General features: G+C 35.6%; 1 protein-coding gene across 1 annotated transcript; it reads left to right on the top strand.

Moving 5' to 3' along the window:
* The first annotated feature begins 6,865 nt into the window (after positions 1-6,865).
* LOC118751787 lies at positions 6,866-9,061 on the top strand. The gene is made up of 4 exons (XM_036486603.1): positions 6,866-6,896; positions 6,980-8,109; positions 8,558-8,669; positions 8,798-9,061. The coding sequence occupies exons 1-4, from the start codon at positions 6,872-6,874 to the stop codon at positions 8,932-8,934; spliced, it is 1,404 nt and encodes a 467-aa protein (XP_036342496.1). The 5' UTR covers positions 6,866-6,871; the 3' UTR covers positions 8,935-9,061.
* The last annotated feature ends 9,325 nt before the right edge of the window (positions 9,062-18,386 follow it).

Raw genomic sequence — 18,386 nt, 5'->3', positions numbered from 1 at the left:
TATAATTCTTTATAAGATAAATGTTTCTTCTGAGGGCATTAGAACTTATATGAGCTACGGAGATTGATTTCAAGTGAAAGCAAATAGATACTGTTTTAAGAACAACAACTTTACAGGAAAATTTTTTAGAACCATTTGTGTTTTTGATATCATTCTAATGTCGAAGGACGTGAAAGGATGCCAGTAAAAATATTTTACATATAATTAAGTACACGCATACATCTTGTCTTGATTAGCGCTTTAACCGCATAAACGATTGTGACCGAGTACAACATAGCACGCCAGTCGTTTCTGCTACAAACACCAACTACAACTAAGTCCCTCGCCACCGGAGGACAGGAAGCCTCGTGTTCATATCTCATAGTTAAGCAGTTAAACCTCAAGTGCACTCATTTAGGTATTTTTGTACTTAAAATAAAAACTATTTTTGCTCTCAATAAATTTGAATAACAACACTTTCTGCATTTTCAAAAATGTGAACGCAATTACTCTACAATTGAGTGTGGGTGCGAAATAACTGCAATAAATTGCACTTGCAACAATTTCTCACTACTGAAATTAAAATAGTTTAAATACAAGATAACCCAGGCACAGTCACCCACACAGATAAAAGGGCAGACATTTTATTAGTTGCTACAAGTACGTGCAAATGGCACAGCATAAGCACTTATACCCATATATAAATTTGAAAGCCATAATGTATATATGTGCATTAGGGTGGACCAAAAATATATGCAGGCGAAAAAAGGTTTAATATACTAAGCTCTCTACGATTTTTCTAAATGGAAAAAAGGATACCCGCATTATTTGTTTAAAAAAAATTATATTTTTATAACAGCCTCAAAGCCCATTATAAGTCCCCCAAAAAATACAATCAAAAACTGGTAAAATAAACAATTGAGTATTCTTATCGAAGTCTCCTGAATAGAAATGCAGCTTTCCGATTGAAAAATATTAATTTTCTATACAATTTCTACGAAAAATTGTTCTTCCCTATATGTATAAAATATGTACATGGAAACCTTATGCCCTTTGGGGTAGTTTTAAATATCTTTTTTTTTTATAAAAAAATAAGAATAAACCTGTTTCCATTCAGAAAAATCCTAGGGGCTGAGCTCAACATTTTATTTTTTTTTTACCAGCCTAATGTACGTGCATATGACAATATGTTATTATGGAACTATGCATGTAAGTATATTTACAGTTGTAATATTTCGAAACATTTCCATTGCCCAGCCAGTTGTAATACCGCAGGCGTTTAGCTAACTGTCTACCGCCAACCAACTGGAACCTAAGCTAAGAGGAAGGGAAAAAATTACATAGTATTACGATGTATTTACATTAGGGCGGACCAATTTTTAAAGAAAATTTTTCGACTATGCGCCTATACCACAGAAGGATTCTACGTCCAATCCGAAGAAAATTTTCCGAAGAAACTGTGGATCTAAAATCAATTTTTAGTTTGCCGAGTTGTGAAAATATATTTCTTAGCACTTTGCTGTAGTGTCGTAAACAAGTGCTTAAATTTTGCATAAAAAAACATGCTATAAGAGGCTTTTTTGGTATGAGGTATCCATTTGTGCACTTATCTTTTTCTTAAAACTACCACTAGGTGGCGCAACAGTGAAAACTTAACTTTTGTTTTTTCAAAAAAATTGGCCCGCCTTAATGTATCAAAACAAGTTAGTTATTATGTGTGTGTATCAGAGTACTACTACACACGTATTTATCTTTTATCGCTTTTATCTTTTCCTTCATAGGTGCGTATCAGTTGGATTTGCTACATTTTACTATTTTTCTTTTCCATAACTTCACTCGTTTGCACTCATAACTGAAGCGTATTGTACACGTAGTTTTTGTATCCTTTGAGGCACATATCTTCGCATACAATCTAATGCTGCTCCGTTACACTGGCATGGCATTTGGCTGCTGCTTGGTTTTGTTTTTTTTTTGTTTCTTTCTCCCTGACAAAAAATGAAAAACGAAAACAAATCGCACGTGAGCAGATTTTATGTGTGATTTCAAAGCAAATACACACTCCCACATTCACGCAAACATATGTATGTATTGGAATAAACACAGATGCACATACTCGTCGTATCCATATGTATGTATGTATATATGTATGTGCCTTTTGTATATTTTTTATTTTTTGGTACTCCTTTGCTTTCGTCATTTTTCCTATTTCCATTTTAACAGTTGTAAGTGATTCTGCTTTGCGAAACAATTCAAGGATTTTGCATAAATCCTGTGTTGAAGGAAACAGCGACAACGGAATTAGAAAGAAAGACATACAAAATACGAAGGTGGACAAGCACGCACACACACACACACACACACACACACACACACACACATGTAGGGAGAGCGTCTGGTTTACATTGAAACACCTGATCTTTCTGCTTGAAAAGGGATTCGAATTCCGAAAAATAAAAAAAAAAAATAAAAAAGGAACTCAAGTGAAATTGTGTACTGCAGCTTGGTAAGCATGAAACGCTAGAAATACAAGAGTAGAAAAATAGTTGCTGGAATAACAAGTGCCCGATTGCAGTTACAGAATTTTATGTGTAGAAATTTCATGTAACAAGATCTTACAATGCGCACATAAATACCCAGTAGAGAAAGCGATAGGGAGAAGAGCATAGGAATTTTAATATTAACACAGTTCGCATGGACATTGCAGAGCTAGTCTTTGCATAGGTGTATTTACGTAGTATACTCGCTTGGCCAAAACAGCATCCCAAAAAAATATAGAAAAAAGTTTTTTCTAAACAGCGGTCGCCACTCGGCAAGCAAAGGCAAAGGCCTCCGAGTGTTTCCATGTCTTGAAACGCTTCTTATAAAATCCAGTTCGAAGGCGGCGTGAAGCTGTAGGGCCCTCCATTTTTTAAATAACATCGATATGTACAAAACAGGTTGAGATATTAAGTCCTATGCGACCTGATTCAATGCGTCCAAGTAATCTGGCCTTAGTGTCAATCCGGAAAAGGCAATTTGTAATGCTATTGATTAAACGCGCTGACCACGTGCAGTGCTACGAGATTCGGACACTCTAGAATTTTGAAAGATCTTCCAGCAGACTTCAGGCACCTGGACTACGCATTCCCTACTCATGTTGTATGGGTGCCAGGTCATCGGGACATACCGGACAACTGTGTTGCAGATGAGCTGGCTAGGAAAGGAACCCTACTGTAGGTTAGATAAGCGTAGATCTCGCCCTCTCTTCCATTTGGAGCGACCACAGCTCCGATATATAATTAGAATTCTCACCGGGAACTGCCTTATGGGAACCTACGCTGCTAGAATGGGTTTGAGGCCAAACGGTTACTGTCATAGCTGCTGTCGACGTTCGCTCCTGCACTACTCTGCGATTTTGTGCGCTTCATCAGAGCTACAAGTTGGTTCTATTTCTAAGGTAAAAGCAGGAACGAAAGGAGTCTCTAATATGTCGCACAGGGGGCCTATGGAGGTCTAAATGTGCCCTTTCCTATACGGGATGAGGGCATCCAGGATAACTTAACCTATCCTAACCTCGATTGTCCACATTGGAACGTGTTCCAATAAGCAGAGACTCTATGTTGGTTGCCAGGAGATGGAGAGTGTGCTAACATCAAAGCAGGCTGGCTTTGACACTTTACTCACACTGACAACTGGGAAGCGTTACAGGACTTATCTCTTCTGGAACTTTCTTCCGAGGCTGAATTAGTTAATTTTTCAACCGTTTTCCGATCGGAAGATTTGGAATAGTCAGTGCAACAGACAGAATAATTGAGTGGGTCCTGCTGCAATCCTTAGTGGGTTGACCACAGGATACTATAAATGGAGCTACCACCTGGCTACCTCACTACTAAGATTACCTATTTTAAGCTCAGATTTGGTTCAAAATTGCTAAGATATATTCTCTTTCTTACCTTCCTTACTTATCGGTTTTGCGCTCAATAGCCATCCATGTGTGCTTTTAGTTCAATCTCCGCAGGGTGTTTTCGAGCATAAACTTAGTCGTCGTTCGAAGCATTAGAAACACTGTCTCCCTGCACAGGTTATATATGTAAGTAAGTAGTATATATATATGTAGGTATACGAATATCCCGACAAGCAAAGATTTTTAACTATATGGTGTACTCTAAGCGCATGTAACAGACGGCATGCATATCCTGCGCACATTAGCAGCATCACTCAACATAGCAGTCACACACTGACGCCCACACCAGCACGCCACAGGAAGCACTCCGTGGCTGAAGTGTCCTTGTTAAGCTGACTGTCGCGCTTAGTTACAAAGATTTTCAAAATTGGAAACAATTTGTTAAGGTTGCACGTATGTAACTGTCCTACGCACTTCTCTATTTCTTTTTTAGTTTTCTTCCTTTCCGTCTCACTTGAACAAGTTTTGTGATATTAAAGTGAATAGTAAAGTGAATCTTTCGTACTCGTATTATATGCAGTAGAGCAAACCATCTGGCGATAGTGTTTTACACAATTCTGAATAAATTAAAAGCCTTGAAGATAGAAAAAATTGCATATTAGTATGTTTTGCTCTTTGGATATCAATTTTAATGGAAGGAAGCATAGTGAAAAGCTATAAATAATCACAATGTTACCTCAGTGTTTCAGTCGTTAAGTCGTTTATAAAACCACCATCCCCGATTTCCAAATATCGGAATGATGATGACGGTAAATTAGGGTGGATTTCCGTGGGTATGTGAAGCATGTAAAGAGCGTGTGGTATGTGGTATCCTGCCGTGTAGCAGGCCGTTTACGTTAAATATTTCAAGCTAGACATTGCTTGAGCGTTTAGTAAGACCCTGACATTCGAGGATAGTATCCTTCCGATCGATGTCTAATTCGATGAGACGATATAGGGAAAGGTGGTGTAGTGTGAACACTAGTTTGTATGCAAATGTGTGTGGATCCCACGCGTGACTAAAGTAAATATGGCTCGCCATATTATCTGAGTTCTTTCGTCATAATAATAAGCTACCATCTTAATCTTAATTTTAATAATAATTTTAATCTCAATCTTAGTCTTCATTTTAATCTTGTTCTTAGTCTTAATATTATTCTTAATTTTAGCCTTTATCTAATCTTACTCTTAATCATCATCTAACTCTTATTTGCAATCTCAATGTTAGTCTTAGTCTCAATCTTAATCTTAATATAATCTAAATCTTAATCTTAGTCCTAATTTTATTCTCAATCTCTATCTTAATTTTAATCTGAATCTTATTCTTAATTTTAATCGTAATCTTAATATTAACCCTAATCTCACTCTTAATCGTAATTTAATCTTATCCTCAATTATAATCTTAATCTTATTCTGATCTTATTTTTAATCGTAATCTTAATCTTAAACGCAATCGTAATCTTAATCCCAATCTTAATCTTAACCATAATCTTACCCTTAGTGTTAATCTTAGTCTTAATCTAAATCTCAATATTGATATAACTCTTAACTTTAATCTTATTCTAATCTAAATTTTAATCTTAACCACAATCTTAATTTAAATCTCATTCTTAAATTTAATTTTAATCTTCATATTAATCTTAATCTTAGTATTGATCTTAATCTTAATATTAACCTAAATCTTAATCTTAGTTTTAATCTAAGTCTTAATCTTCATCTTAAGCAAGCTCAACCACCATACCCTCCTTCCTTCTGTCGTTTGCAATAACAACCGAGCGTAAAGAATTTCTACTTGCAAAATAATAACTATTATTACTCATATTGTCCTAAAAATGGTTCCAGTTAACTGCTGAATAATATATCTTAAATATCTTGTGTAGTAAACGCCCATAATTTGACTTTAAAAAAACTTTATATAGGCTACAATATTTATACAACGAAATTTAAATTCCGCTCCATTTATGTTTCCCACACTTTTCATAATGTTCAACGGCAATTAAAAAATTCCGCGATATTCAATACAGCTACCGAGCATTTAGAAAAGTGTTCACGGCTATTGTCGAAGAAATACGCTCTGTGGCTTCTATTAATTCTTTACAGATTCTGTAATTGATTTTCATGCCCAGTCTATCGGGTCGTTACTGTAACAATTTGCCTTTATTACGTGCACGTGTCCAATTTCAAAGCTGTATACAGTGAAAGCTCACATAAGCGGACGCTTTAATAAGCGGACATCTCCCATAAGTGGACACATTCTTGGGAACGTACAATTTTTGGTTTGTTTTGCATACAAAATGATCTCCCATACACCGACTTTCCGATAAACGGACGCGGACACTCAAAAATGCCCATTTATGAAAAAAAAAAATCTCCCATAAGTGGACGCGAAGCTCTAACAAACGCTCAATTTTTTCATTCATTCATTTTTTTTTTCAGTCGAATGTTGATTCTTGTGCTTGTACATACGTATCGGTGTCCGCTTATGCGAGCTTTCACTGTATGTGGTAAAGATTATGTTATATTAAAAAGTTAAATACAAATTAAATTGACAATGCGGCAAAGCTCGAGAACGTAGTGATTAAGCGTTAAATTAGACTGCACTGGGAATTTGAGTGCTCAGAGAAAAATACGTTACCGAAAAAGCCGAAGCTGATAAGAATTTTGAAAATGATAAGGGTTTTTGTCTATTAATACTCGATTACATTAGCCTTGACCGTTATTGTGCGACAATACATAAGTACTTAGTGCTTGAAGAATTTGTTAGCTAGTAAATGCTTTTTCTTCAGCTGCTGTTCAAAAAAAAAATTTCGCAGTTAAGAGCGGATTGAATCAAAGAAGCACCCTAATATCTAGACTCGAAACGCTAAAGAATTTTTAGTAAAACTGAATGTTTAGTATTCAAATGAAAATGCAGTGAACTTGTTCTAAATTTATAAAATGTTGCGTTAAAAAAAATTGTTGATATCAAATATGACCAATAGAAATATTTTGATTTGTAAGTGCACTGAAAAGTATTGAAGAAAAATAATTAGAATTGAACACGAAAGAAAAAAATATCATGCAGGTTTCGCATTACAGGTTTTATACTGTCACTTCTGTGCTATCTACAATTTGGCTTCGCTTATGCGGTCACTAAGAGGGCAACGGCGACAGCGGCGCGCCCTAACGACGCCTCCGACCACACCGTTGATTTGAAGCATTTCGTGTTGGCACGCATATTGGCCGAAGCGGATGCAGCATCAAATTTTGTGATTGCGCCACAGGAACTGCTAGCATTGTACCTGCAACTGCATGGCACGGACAAAGAAATCGCCGATGCCACCGCCGCTGCTGCTGCTATTCCAGCTGTCGTGCCAACTGTCGCCTCCCATACTGATCAAATTGAAAACGGTGATTTGTACAATCAAAGAGCCTACGATGCAGTAAGCAATGATGCCGACACCGACATAACCGGCGACAGCGGCATGAAGGAGTATGCAGAGTTTTTCAACATTGCCGGCAACCCCATAACGGTGTCCAATACGCTGTACGCCGACGCATATAACGCAAAACGGTTTACAAGGAAATTGAAAAATCTGCAATTTGTGCTGAACGAGGAGAGCGATGAGGATGATGACAAAAATACCAGCCGCAACAGTGCTAGTGGCAAGTGCAGAAACATCGATATTAATGCCGCTGCAGTGATACGAACCGGCAACAACAACAACATCAACAACGCTGCCGATCACCACAATTACAACAACAAAACGAATAGCAATTGCAACGAACTAATCAATGCGGTGCGTATAAATTCTCGCTGGGCGCACAATTTCCAAAAGCGTGATACCCACAAACGTCAATTCTACATGCCACAGCTGCACACACACGCTTACCTGAATGCCATGCGCAAAGATGATATCTTTCTTTACGGTGAGTTGACGCAGTTGAACGCCAGCGCCTTGGAATTGTCGCTACAGCGGCAGCAATTGAAAATGCTCATCATACTACCGCATGCAAGGAGCGGTTTGCCGCGTCTACTGCAGCGCCTGAGTGCCAATGTGACGCTACTCGACGAGCTATGCGGCATGTCACGCGACGCGGAACAACCGACAGGTGCAGCTGATGCAACTGGCTACCAGCGTCAACATTTTGAGCCGACTTTGGTGCGTGTTCTTTTGCCGAAATTTCAATTTTCGCAACGCACAGCCTTAGATGGCATTTTTCAGCAGGTTAGTGTACGCAAAAAGGAGAAACAAGATATATGTACAGGGAATATGTAGTTCGGTGCCTTCTGTATTCTTGCCTTTAATACAGTCATGCCCAACGTCGGCAGAACTCCATAAGCAAGTGCCCTGCGCTGGCAGAATTCCATATGCAAGTGCTCTGCGCTGGGCATGACTGCTTTAATACATGTGCCCCACACTAGGGTGGTCCAAAATAAGTACAGACGGAATTTTAATGATCTCACCCCCTAGGATTGTTCTATATCGAAAAAAAGTATTTTGAAAACAAAAAATATTTAGAGGTCGCTCAAAGCGCTCCAACTTTTCCATGTATTTTGTATGGGAAAAAAAACAACTTTCGAGCATAAAAATTCCGACTTTACTTTTTTACATGAATTTTTGAACCACCCTACTCCACACTCTAACTACTTTTCAATGTTTCTATTAATTTCAGTTGCTAAATGTCACAGCGAATGTGGATCTACACTGGCCTAGCGCTTGGCAAGTTACACAGGTGGTACATTTTGCAGTGAGCGAGGACGGTATTGGTGAACTGGAGCCATCGAGTAAGTAAATAGCGCAATGAATTTCAATTTAATTACCTGAAACATTGATTGAATACCCCCACCACTATTCATTTTGTGTACAACATGCGTACCTACATTCGTAAGTTTAATTGTATTTCCATTTGTAGTGGTGCTGTTTTGGAACGCCTTTTCGTCGTTGCGCACTAAGCCGCTGATGTTCTGTGTCGATCATCCGTTCATGTTCATCGTTCACAATCGAGAGGGCATACAGTTGTTGGGACATTTGGCGCAGCTACATGAATGAGTAATTGCAGCTGCATGAATTGTTGGTGTTGCAAAGCGACGTTGAGCTTTCGATTTATGAAGATTTTTTTTTTTTGTTAAAGTGTAAATCTCCTGCGAAACTAGCGCTCTTAGAATTTAAAATTTCATGCAAATAGTAAATTGTTTAACATTAAAAGTTTAAAGTAGATGGTTTCTTTGCACTATGAAATTGCCAACATTCTCCTGAAATTATATCTTTGAAAACGAGGCAAGCCTATTCATTTGTTTATTCACGTACCGCACAGGACTACCGATCAGCAAAACTTCTTATGGAAAAACGCGACTATGTACGTTTAGCTTCTCGCAAAGATTCAGCTTCTCTAATCAAATTAGGTGAGCAGAAAAGCAAGTCTAGAACCTTTCAGAACATGATGGATAGGTACATATTTCACTGTGTAACGAAGAGCAACATAAAACCCAAGGGTGCGCATATATTGGCCATACGAACGTTTGTTTACCTCATAGAGAAAAAAAAAATTTCATGATCCAAAATCTTAGTATCTCGATAGTCAAAAAATTTGTAAATTCCTCATTTTTTTGACTATATTTGTTTAAAATAGTGTGAACGAGCATTAGTGATTGACAATTTCTCTGAACTTTGACAATTAATACGATTTCAATGATTTTGTGGAACGAAGTCTTTTTGACCAAAAATCTAAGAAATTTTTTTTTTTTATTATTTATATTAGATACACTGACGGAAACAAGTGATTTTTTTTTTAAATCAACCAATTTATAGACTACTTTAAAACAAATGCAATGAGTAAACGTTTCGAATTTTTATACTCTTTTTGTTCAAAAAACAATTTGTGTCTTGGAAGTATGAAAAAGCATCTGTGAAGTGCAGAACGCAGGCGTATTCAAAAGAAACATACTGACTTCGAAGTTGTGTAAACCAAATTCATTTTAAAGTAGTTGGCTCCATTCCCACCGATTTCGTTAATTTTTTGCCAATATGCTTCTCTTTCACCCGTTAGGATCCAGCTTTGATCTATAGTCCGACCAGTTTGCATCCAAACAGGTTTATTTTTAATAGCGGTTTCAAAAGCAGGCCTCCAAATATATTGCACACGATCTTCAAAAGTGACACAACATAAAATTTGGTTGTTTTTTTTTAATTATGCATTAGCTGGAGCAAAAATTTGCTATAATTTGTTGGAAAAAACTTAAGGTAATGTCTCCCTTGCCCATGTGGTTAGCATGAGCAACGAAATAGTTTTTTGCATTTTCTGATGAACGTATAATTTTGAGTTGTGTCACTCTTGAAGATCGTGTGCGATATGTATGTATTTCTGCATTGAAAAAGCTTCTCAGGAAAAGCCATGTGTTGTCGGTAGGCGACGTCAAACTATTGAATCGGAGGAGAAGCTCGGCCAAGCCAACTGTATTCATAGCTTTAATTGAAATATTGTACATTCTTCTGCTCAGCTTAATTGCTTGTATTCTGCTGATTTTATCGAAATTGTAGTAGGTAAATATGTACGTATGTAAATTTGTATGTGCATGTGAATTTCATAGTAAAAGTCAAGAGCAAATACAAGTATACTTTCTTGCAAAGAAATTGCTTACAAATTCGAAAAAATATGCACGCATTCACTTTCAAATTGCTCGAAATATACATTTTTCAATAAAACTAAAGAAATACCACATTTTCCATTTATGTCAGTGCACTGCATGCAAAAACCACAATACAACAATAAAAACAAACACCTGCAAAACAGTATAAAACTTACAACAACAATGCAACAAAAAGGACAACATCCAAGTTGTTGGTGAACAGGCGGTAATTTTGCTGTCATCCTGCGTCAACATGAAAATCTCAGCAGAAATCGCAGCTTGACAGCATCGGGCGACAGCCAATTTATTTCATTCCTTTCACTCGTTTATGTAAAAAGCACGCACACAAAATAACAACGCAAATATTTCGTATATGTATGCAATGAACACAGCTGAGGAATGTGTTGGTGCAAAAATATTTTGCTGTCATTACTGAACGCTTTTGAGCAGATTTTGTTTGTCATAAATGTGTGGCATGTTGACTTTGCACTCATATTTGTGAATATGTATTAAAATATTTTTACCCAGTAGGCAAAAAATATAGTTTTAGGGATCTTCCACAGCCACAGCGGCCACCAAAGCTTTAACTAAAAGAAAAAGGATCAGTCCAGCGCCTTCGTCTCATAAACAGGTGGCAACTCTCTTTTAAATATATCCAAACCACAATCTCTTTCGACTGACACTCATATCAAGATACGTATTTCCTAATCACCTTAATTTAAGTTTGAACTTGATTTTTTAAACGGGTGGCAACGCTCCTACAACCACACCTTGAACAGTACGGATAGTCGTTGTGTGCAAATCTATTGAGATGCTCACGTTGAGGACCATGGTTCGAGGACATCTGGGTTAAATGAAAACTAGAATCTACCACCATTGGTCCGGAAATCTTTCACTAAGAAACATTCACATGTCTTTCATATTAATTTTAAATAATAAAAAAGTATATGAAAGTATGAAAGATCTGGCATCCTCCGATTATTTTGTTTTGCTTTGGTGTTCATTTTCGTCTCAGTAAAACATAAAGAAGTGCATATTTCATACATCGAATTTAAGGAAGATTACCTGAATTTGCGCAAGTTATGGCCCCATCCAGCGCTCGAAATTTTTATAGACCTTCCCGATACCGCCCATGCCGGCCAATTTGAAATAAGTAGTATGGATCCCGCGGTTTCCGATATCCCTCGCCCATCTCTACTCTGAAATTTTTTCGCTACTTGATACTCGTCAGGTGAATTTTTTGGCTATCACTTTAGTTTATGGAAATTAGGCAGTTTTTTATTAGCTTGTTTTTCAAGGTTTGCTTGTTATTGTTGTTGTTGTATTTTTTTTTTTGTTAAATTTTATTTCAATTTTTGAATTTTATTATGAAAAAAGAAAAATTTTGTTTTAGATTTCATTTACTTTTTAGTCATTTATTTATTTTTTTTTTTAATTGAATGCATTACTTTATTCTTAATTCCATACTTTTTTTAATTTCTAGATTTTATCGTTTCAAAAAGAATAATATATATATTTTTTTTCATTTAATATTTAAGACCTTAGTTTTTAAGTACTATTTCATTCTTTTGCGATAATTTTTTTTTTATTTAATTTAATTTAATTCATTGATTTTTATTGTTTTCATAGGACAAATTTACATAATTCTTTACTTTAATTAAATTAAAAAAAAAAACTTATTGCTACGACCTCTTCGCTAACAGATCTTTCAATTAGTTTTTTCAAAGACAGATAAGAGCTTTCAAATAGTTGCCAGAATTGACTTTTGTCTTTCGAAAAAATTGTGGCGAGTTGAAAGACAATTGCCAGAGTTGCCCTCATAGACTGCTATTTCGAAGTTAGCTACATCTTTTCATCAGACGTCTTACCTGACTTCAGTCAGATTCAATCTCATATCAGCTTTAGTATTTCTCGATATTTCCTGCAGGTACTCACTATCAATAAGTTATTTACTTTTACAGAACTCTGTCAGTGCTCACCTATTTTGCTCCCTTAAAGAGGGCGCAAATAAACATATGCGACATATCGGTGTGGCAAATATAATTTGCATTGTCATCAAAGCGTAGAGCAACAGCCAGCTGCACATTATTTACGAAACCAAAAATTAAAAAAAAAATACTGAGACCAGCAAGAATCTGGATGAGCAGCCGGTCATATGCTGTAAGTCATTCTGTAAATACAGTATGTTTTAAATACAGATATACATACTATGTGTGTGTTATAAAGAGTGCCACCACAAAGTAATAAGCTTGTCCTTATGCCTTCAGTCGTTGTTAGTTAAGTATGCAAAAAATGAGTATGTATTGCACGACAGAGCGCGCTTTATATAGCGAGGTATGTACATACACAAATTTTCAAACGTATTTTTTCCTGCTGTCATATACTACAAATGTGACTCTTGACTGTGCTTTCGTATTATAAATTTATGCAATGAAAAGATATTTACTTTTTCCCTCTATGCTTTGTATGAATATTCAAATTGAATTCATTTTCAAAGCATAACGCTAGGCGCTTAACAAAGTGGCGTCCCCACTCCAGCATATTAAACTTTCACTTTACTTTTTATTTAATTTTTGTGTCAAGTATAAAGTTATGTAAGCTATAGAAGCATATTTATTATTCAAAATTTTTACTTAGTGTACGTTGTGCCAGCTACAAAATAAATAATTTACTAAAGGCACATAATAAATCCTTCAACACGTCGTGTTCTCGTCGACAAATCACGCAGGCATTGCACGTGCTTTTCACTCAACTTCCGACTAATGAAGGCCGGAAGTCAATAAAAATGCAGCAACCAAAAGGAAATTTTGAGGAAAAATTCAAACAAACGCAAAAAGAGTTTAAAAAACCGACACCAATGGAAAAGAATAATCACCGAAAATTGGTAAGGACGTCTCCTGTTTGTTTTCTTCTTTAGCCACTACCTGTTCAGTAATCGTCGACAGCCATTGACTGCAGTACAAAATTTACCGTCTTTGAGTGGAAAAATAATCGTCTGCCACTTCACACAAATCTTCGTCGCAAATAAGTACGTGAGCGCATACACCCGCCGGCAAAGCTGGCTGCCAACATAAAGCCAAATTGATTTTCGTTAACCTTCACCTTTATCACCAAAATTTTCGTTTACAGCTTTCATTGAGTTCTTAGGCGGCTGAAGTGACCAAGCATTAGGTATCGTAGCACCAAGCAACCAGCAAAGTACTTATTTAAGTGCTAAAATTGTTGAAGTACCATGGCGTTGAAGGCCAAAGTGAACCGTCGACACTTTTCTCATTTTTCTCAGTAATCTGGTAGCACTCAAGTAAACTTTGCAGTGAACACCTGTATTTGATGTTGGCTTCTTCTCGATTTACGCTCACTTCTTCACTACGCTAAATTCTATTTTACTAATTTGCCCTCTTCTGATAATGACGCCGGTATCGAGTATGTTAAATTTAGTACATACATATCGTCATTTAAAGAACAAAACCGCGTAACTGACACTTTTTGCCTGACGCTCTTTGCTCAATCCTTGTCCTTTTGTCCTGAAATATACTAGCCAGAAATGCGATTGCTTTATAAAAAAGAGAACCATTTTGAAAAAAATATTTTATGCACCCTCTCATACTCGGTTTTGCGCTTTAAACGAGGATAAACATACACACATATATATGCATATCTATCTACTTATGCTGGATTTCCACTTGGCATTAAATGGCAAAAATGACAAGTGTCGAGCATTAAAAAATAATCGTGTCATTACATTAAAAAAAAATGTCATTAAGTTCATTTCCACATGGCATTTTTTTTAAATGGCATACATAAATTGTTTGTAATTTCAATGCCTAGTGGAAATTCGGCAATAAACTCGCATTCATTCACTGGTGCATTAATAGAAGCAGCAGTAAATACATATGTTTATGTAGACGAATGTGAACTTAAGCCGTTAAAAGCGTTGCCAATCAAGCGAAGGTGGGAAGGACAAATACAACCATCCTTATGAATGTAAGTTTTAAGTTCCCATTTGCGCACATTAGGCTGTAGCGGTCCCCATTAAAAACTAAAGTGTGTTTTCAAGAAGACATCCGGAACGATAACCTAAGCTAAATATATAATTTAAACCAAAAATATACCAAACTCTAGACTTTAAGTATTATAATTAAAATAAAAATTAACATCTTAGTTTTTTCATTCAGTATTTCATGATTTTTTATTTTTTAGAAACTTAACTTTTAGATTCCGGAAAAAAAATGGAAAAGTTCCGAATAGTTTTTAAAAAACCTCACAATGTGCGGAAAAAGTATTCCCAAGTTACGAAAAAAAATAAAATTTCAGAAAACTCCCAAAAATATTCCGAAAGATTTTTAAATGCTTAGACATCAGAAAAACATTCTAAATCATTAGATTGTTTTAAAATTTCTACTGCTCGTAATGTCCCGAAACACCTGAAAATCTTCCATAATCTCTACATTTCAAAAAATTCTCGAAAGTCTTATATGAAAGGTCTTGAAAAATCCCGCAAATCTAACGCTCGAAAAATTACAAAAAACACTTGAGCAAACTCTTCATAGAAATAACGAATAAAAAAATATCAGCGCAAAAATATTTTGGTTTTTTTGTTCAATATAAGTATAAGCTTAGATTGGTCAGGTGCGGCTTTCATAATAACTTGCCTTTAAGGATAACGCTCAAATACTTCTGCCTATTAGAGGTGACAAGTGAAACGCCACCACTGTCCCGGTTCCGATTAAACAGCTATATAGTAGATTATTCGGGAGATGGGGCTATCTAATTTCATCTCATTTTGGAACATAGTCTGCAAAACCAATAAAACATATTTAGATAAAACAAAAAAATGAAGAAGAAACCTTGCATTTTTCCAGCTTGGCTGGGTTGAAAATTGTTATGACACTTATGTAAATCCTCCATAAGAAAGCTTTCAAATTGATCGCCGTTTAGGAATATTTTTTTCGCGACCCAACCTAATGCATATATGTACACATATCCTCGCGTACTCGCTTGCATATTGGTTGCTACAGGCATCCTTAAGACACGCTTAATGATATATGTACTTCCTTTAATGGCAACGACAACAGCATTAATCAGGTTCGCAAACGCGTAAGTATCTACTTATGTGTGGATTGCAAATGCTTCAAAATCAATGTCGTAATGCACTGGAATGAAGAAAGCATATGAAATGCCGCAACATAACGGAAATAATGTAAAGCGGGTTAAGATTATAGCGCGCATTTAAATATTTCCCTCTCTCTCTCTCTCTCGTGAGATATGCTGAAAAGCTGATAACATCATTAATGCGTTGCCTAGGAATGCTATTTAAGTGGTGCGCATCGACGCTAAAATTGGTGAAGACAATTGTTTTTGAATTAAAACGTCTATGACTTAGGTAGCGAAACATTCACAATGTGTACGTTAAGCCTTTATCATATGCTTGGCGAAGAATACTAAGCTGTCAATGCTAATTGAAGGATTAGAAAAACAATTCGGAATACACAAGAGAAAAAAATCCGATTATTTATTTATGTAACGATATGGATAACGATGTCGTTATGGTTATGATATTTAAATGTCGGAAACTGTTCCAATAATATATGGAAAAAAAGTTGTTTGCAAATTTTGATATACATAACCTTTATATGTGCTTTTTACCCTAAATAAAATATATGTACATACATAAAGTTTTAGTTGAAGTTCTAGTTAATAACTTGAATTATGTAAGGCTACCAAATCGTCCATAAAAACTTTGGAATTGCGAAAAATTCTATTTGTTTCCCATATTTGAAGGCATTTCCTGGTAAGTCTGCATCTTTAAATTTTTAATAGACGGCAGGATTTCCCCCAAGAAGATCGAAAAAATTAATTAATGGATAAATTACACTGGCTTTGTAAGGGTGTATTAAAAGGCTGCAAAGGAATATATTTTCTAGTCGAATAATTTGTGTTTGTCCTGAAAATTTGCAATTGTAGAACATTTTTTAATTGGTCTGACAGGGCGTATGATGAGCATTAAATTATTCAATTCAACTTTTATAAACAAACTAGATCGCCGACACTCGCTTTTAAATTTGTTTAACCATCTGCAAAATATTTTCAAACTAAAACTTAAACCTCTCTCCTGTGATACTTTTTCAATTAACTTATCCCCTGAATTCAATTTGAGATTTAAACTAGGTGACGACATCGTAATAATTCATTGAAATTATTGAATAGTTTGAATTTAAATTTTTAAATAGATGGCACCTCTGTAATAACTCATTTAACTTATTAATTATATATGAATTTAGTTTTAAAACAGGTGGCAGCCCTCTTCAAATACCTCAGAAGATTCTACATGTTCAGGCTGAACATTTCTAAACACTCTTACGTATGACACTTTTATTTGAGTATAACTAATTTAAATCCGAATTTTAAAACAGGTGGCAACTCTCTCAAAAATATTTTCCAACTAAAACAGTTTAAACCTCTTTGTTCTGACACACATATTGTGATACATATTCAATTATCTAATTCCCTTAATTCTGCCGGAACAAAGTATTGGCACAGCAAATTTTTCATAATATACGCAACAATTTTTATTCTAGTATTTTTCCGCCAATTTCGTATAAAAATATAGTGCATTAAACAACAAAAAACATAAAAATATAATTCCTAAACTTTGTGCAAAACTCGCGAAAATTCAGCAAATTCTCTTCCGAATTTTAAACTTTTTAATCTGATTTTTTAGAATTTTTTTTAATAGGCAGTTTTGTAGCCCATTAGATTCTAATAAAAAAATGAAAGTTCGGAGTTAGTCAAAAATCGCATTGATTTTTGAGATGTTTTTGTTGAAGGTGTTTTGCATTTTTTCCATATAAATTAATTTCGAAAAAATTTTTGTATGGAAGAGACTGCGTGAAAAAACTGGCTAGGAGGTTGGCGAAACGTTGTCATGTGTGTTTTCTTAAAAAAACTGTCGAATATTTCACGTTTTCGCACTTTCGCACAAACGCACACAGTTTAGCAATAAAGATGAACCCTAGTATTGTGTTTGACTGAACTTTTCCCAACGGATGGTAGTACGCACCTCTTTACTTTATATTTACCTGCTTTCATAAACATTCTACCTGATGTTAAGCTAAGTAATTGGTTCCTCTGGTCTTTCCATTCAGGCAACCAACCTGGGCACCGTGTCGTATACTTAACGCCAAAATGAAATATCTTCATACATACATATATACACATGTATGCATTATACATACAATACATAAGCATCCGCTTATGGGCAAGACTACCATTTTTATAAGACAAAATATAAAAAACGCGTGTTTTTAGAAAACATTCAATTAGCTTCAGAATAGAGTTGCCTCTCATTCCTGCTGTCCATATTAAAATTTCTGCACTTAGGTCGCAACATTCTGAGAAAACTTAATCTTTATTGCGAAACGAATAAACTTTCAAATACACAATACGCAATAAACTTAAAGCATGGCTTAAAAACGCCAACATCGGAGCCGCGGAACTGACCAAAAAAAAAAACAAAAAAAAATACTCAGAGTATTCAGGGAAAAACAACCGCGTAGCTCTCAGGGAAAGAAAAGTCAGCGAGAAGAGTGCAGTAACCACAAGTCGGTGCAGTTCACTGAATTGATAAAATTTATGTACTGGAAATAAGCAGACGTCCATCTGCATCTGCAATGGCATCAACAACTACTAGCACAACAACAACGCGCGCGCGAATACTAAATGCCACAGGGGCAGTAGTAACAACAAGAAAACAAAACCGTAGCAATAAGTATGCAAATAGTAGAAGCGAGAAATGAAGTAAAATAAATCAAAAATCGCAAGAAAAGCGAACAACAAAAATAAAAACAAGAAATGGATAACGAAATGGTTAGTTGA

This window comes from Rhagoletis pomonella, unplaced genomic scaffold, assembly GCF_013731165.1.
Source record: "Rhagoletis pomonella isolate Grant_MI unplaced genomic scaffold, Rhpom_1.0 Rhpom_scaffold_00997, whole genome shotgun sequence".
NCBI lineage: Eukaryota > Metazoa > Arthropoda > Insecta > Diptera > Tephritidae > Rhagoletis > Rhagoletis pomonella.
Note: the sequence above shows the minus strand (reverse complement) of the source record. Positions and strands in the feature narration are given on the sequence as shown.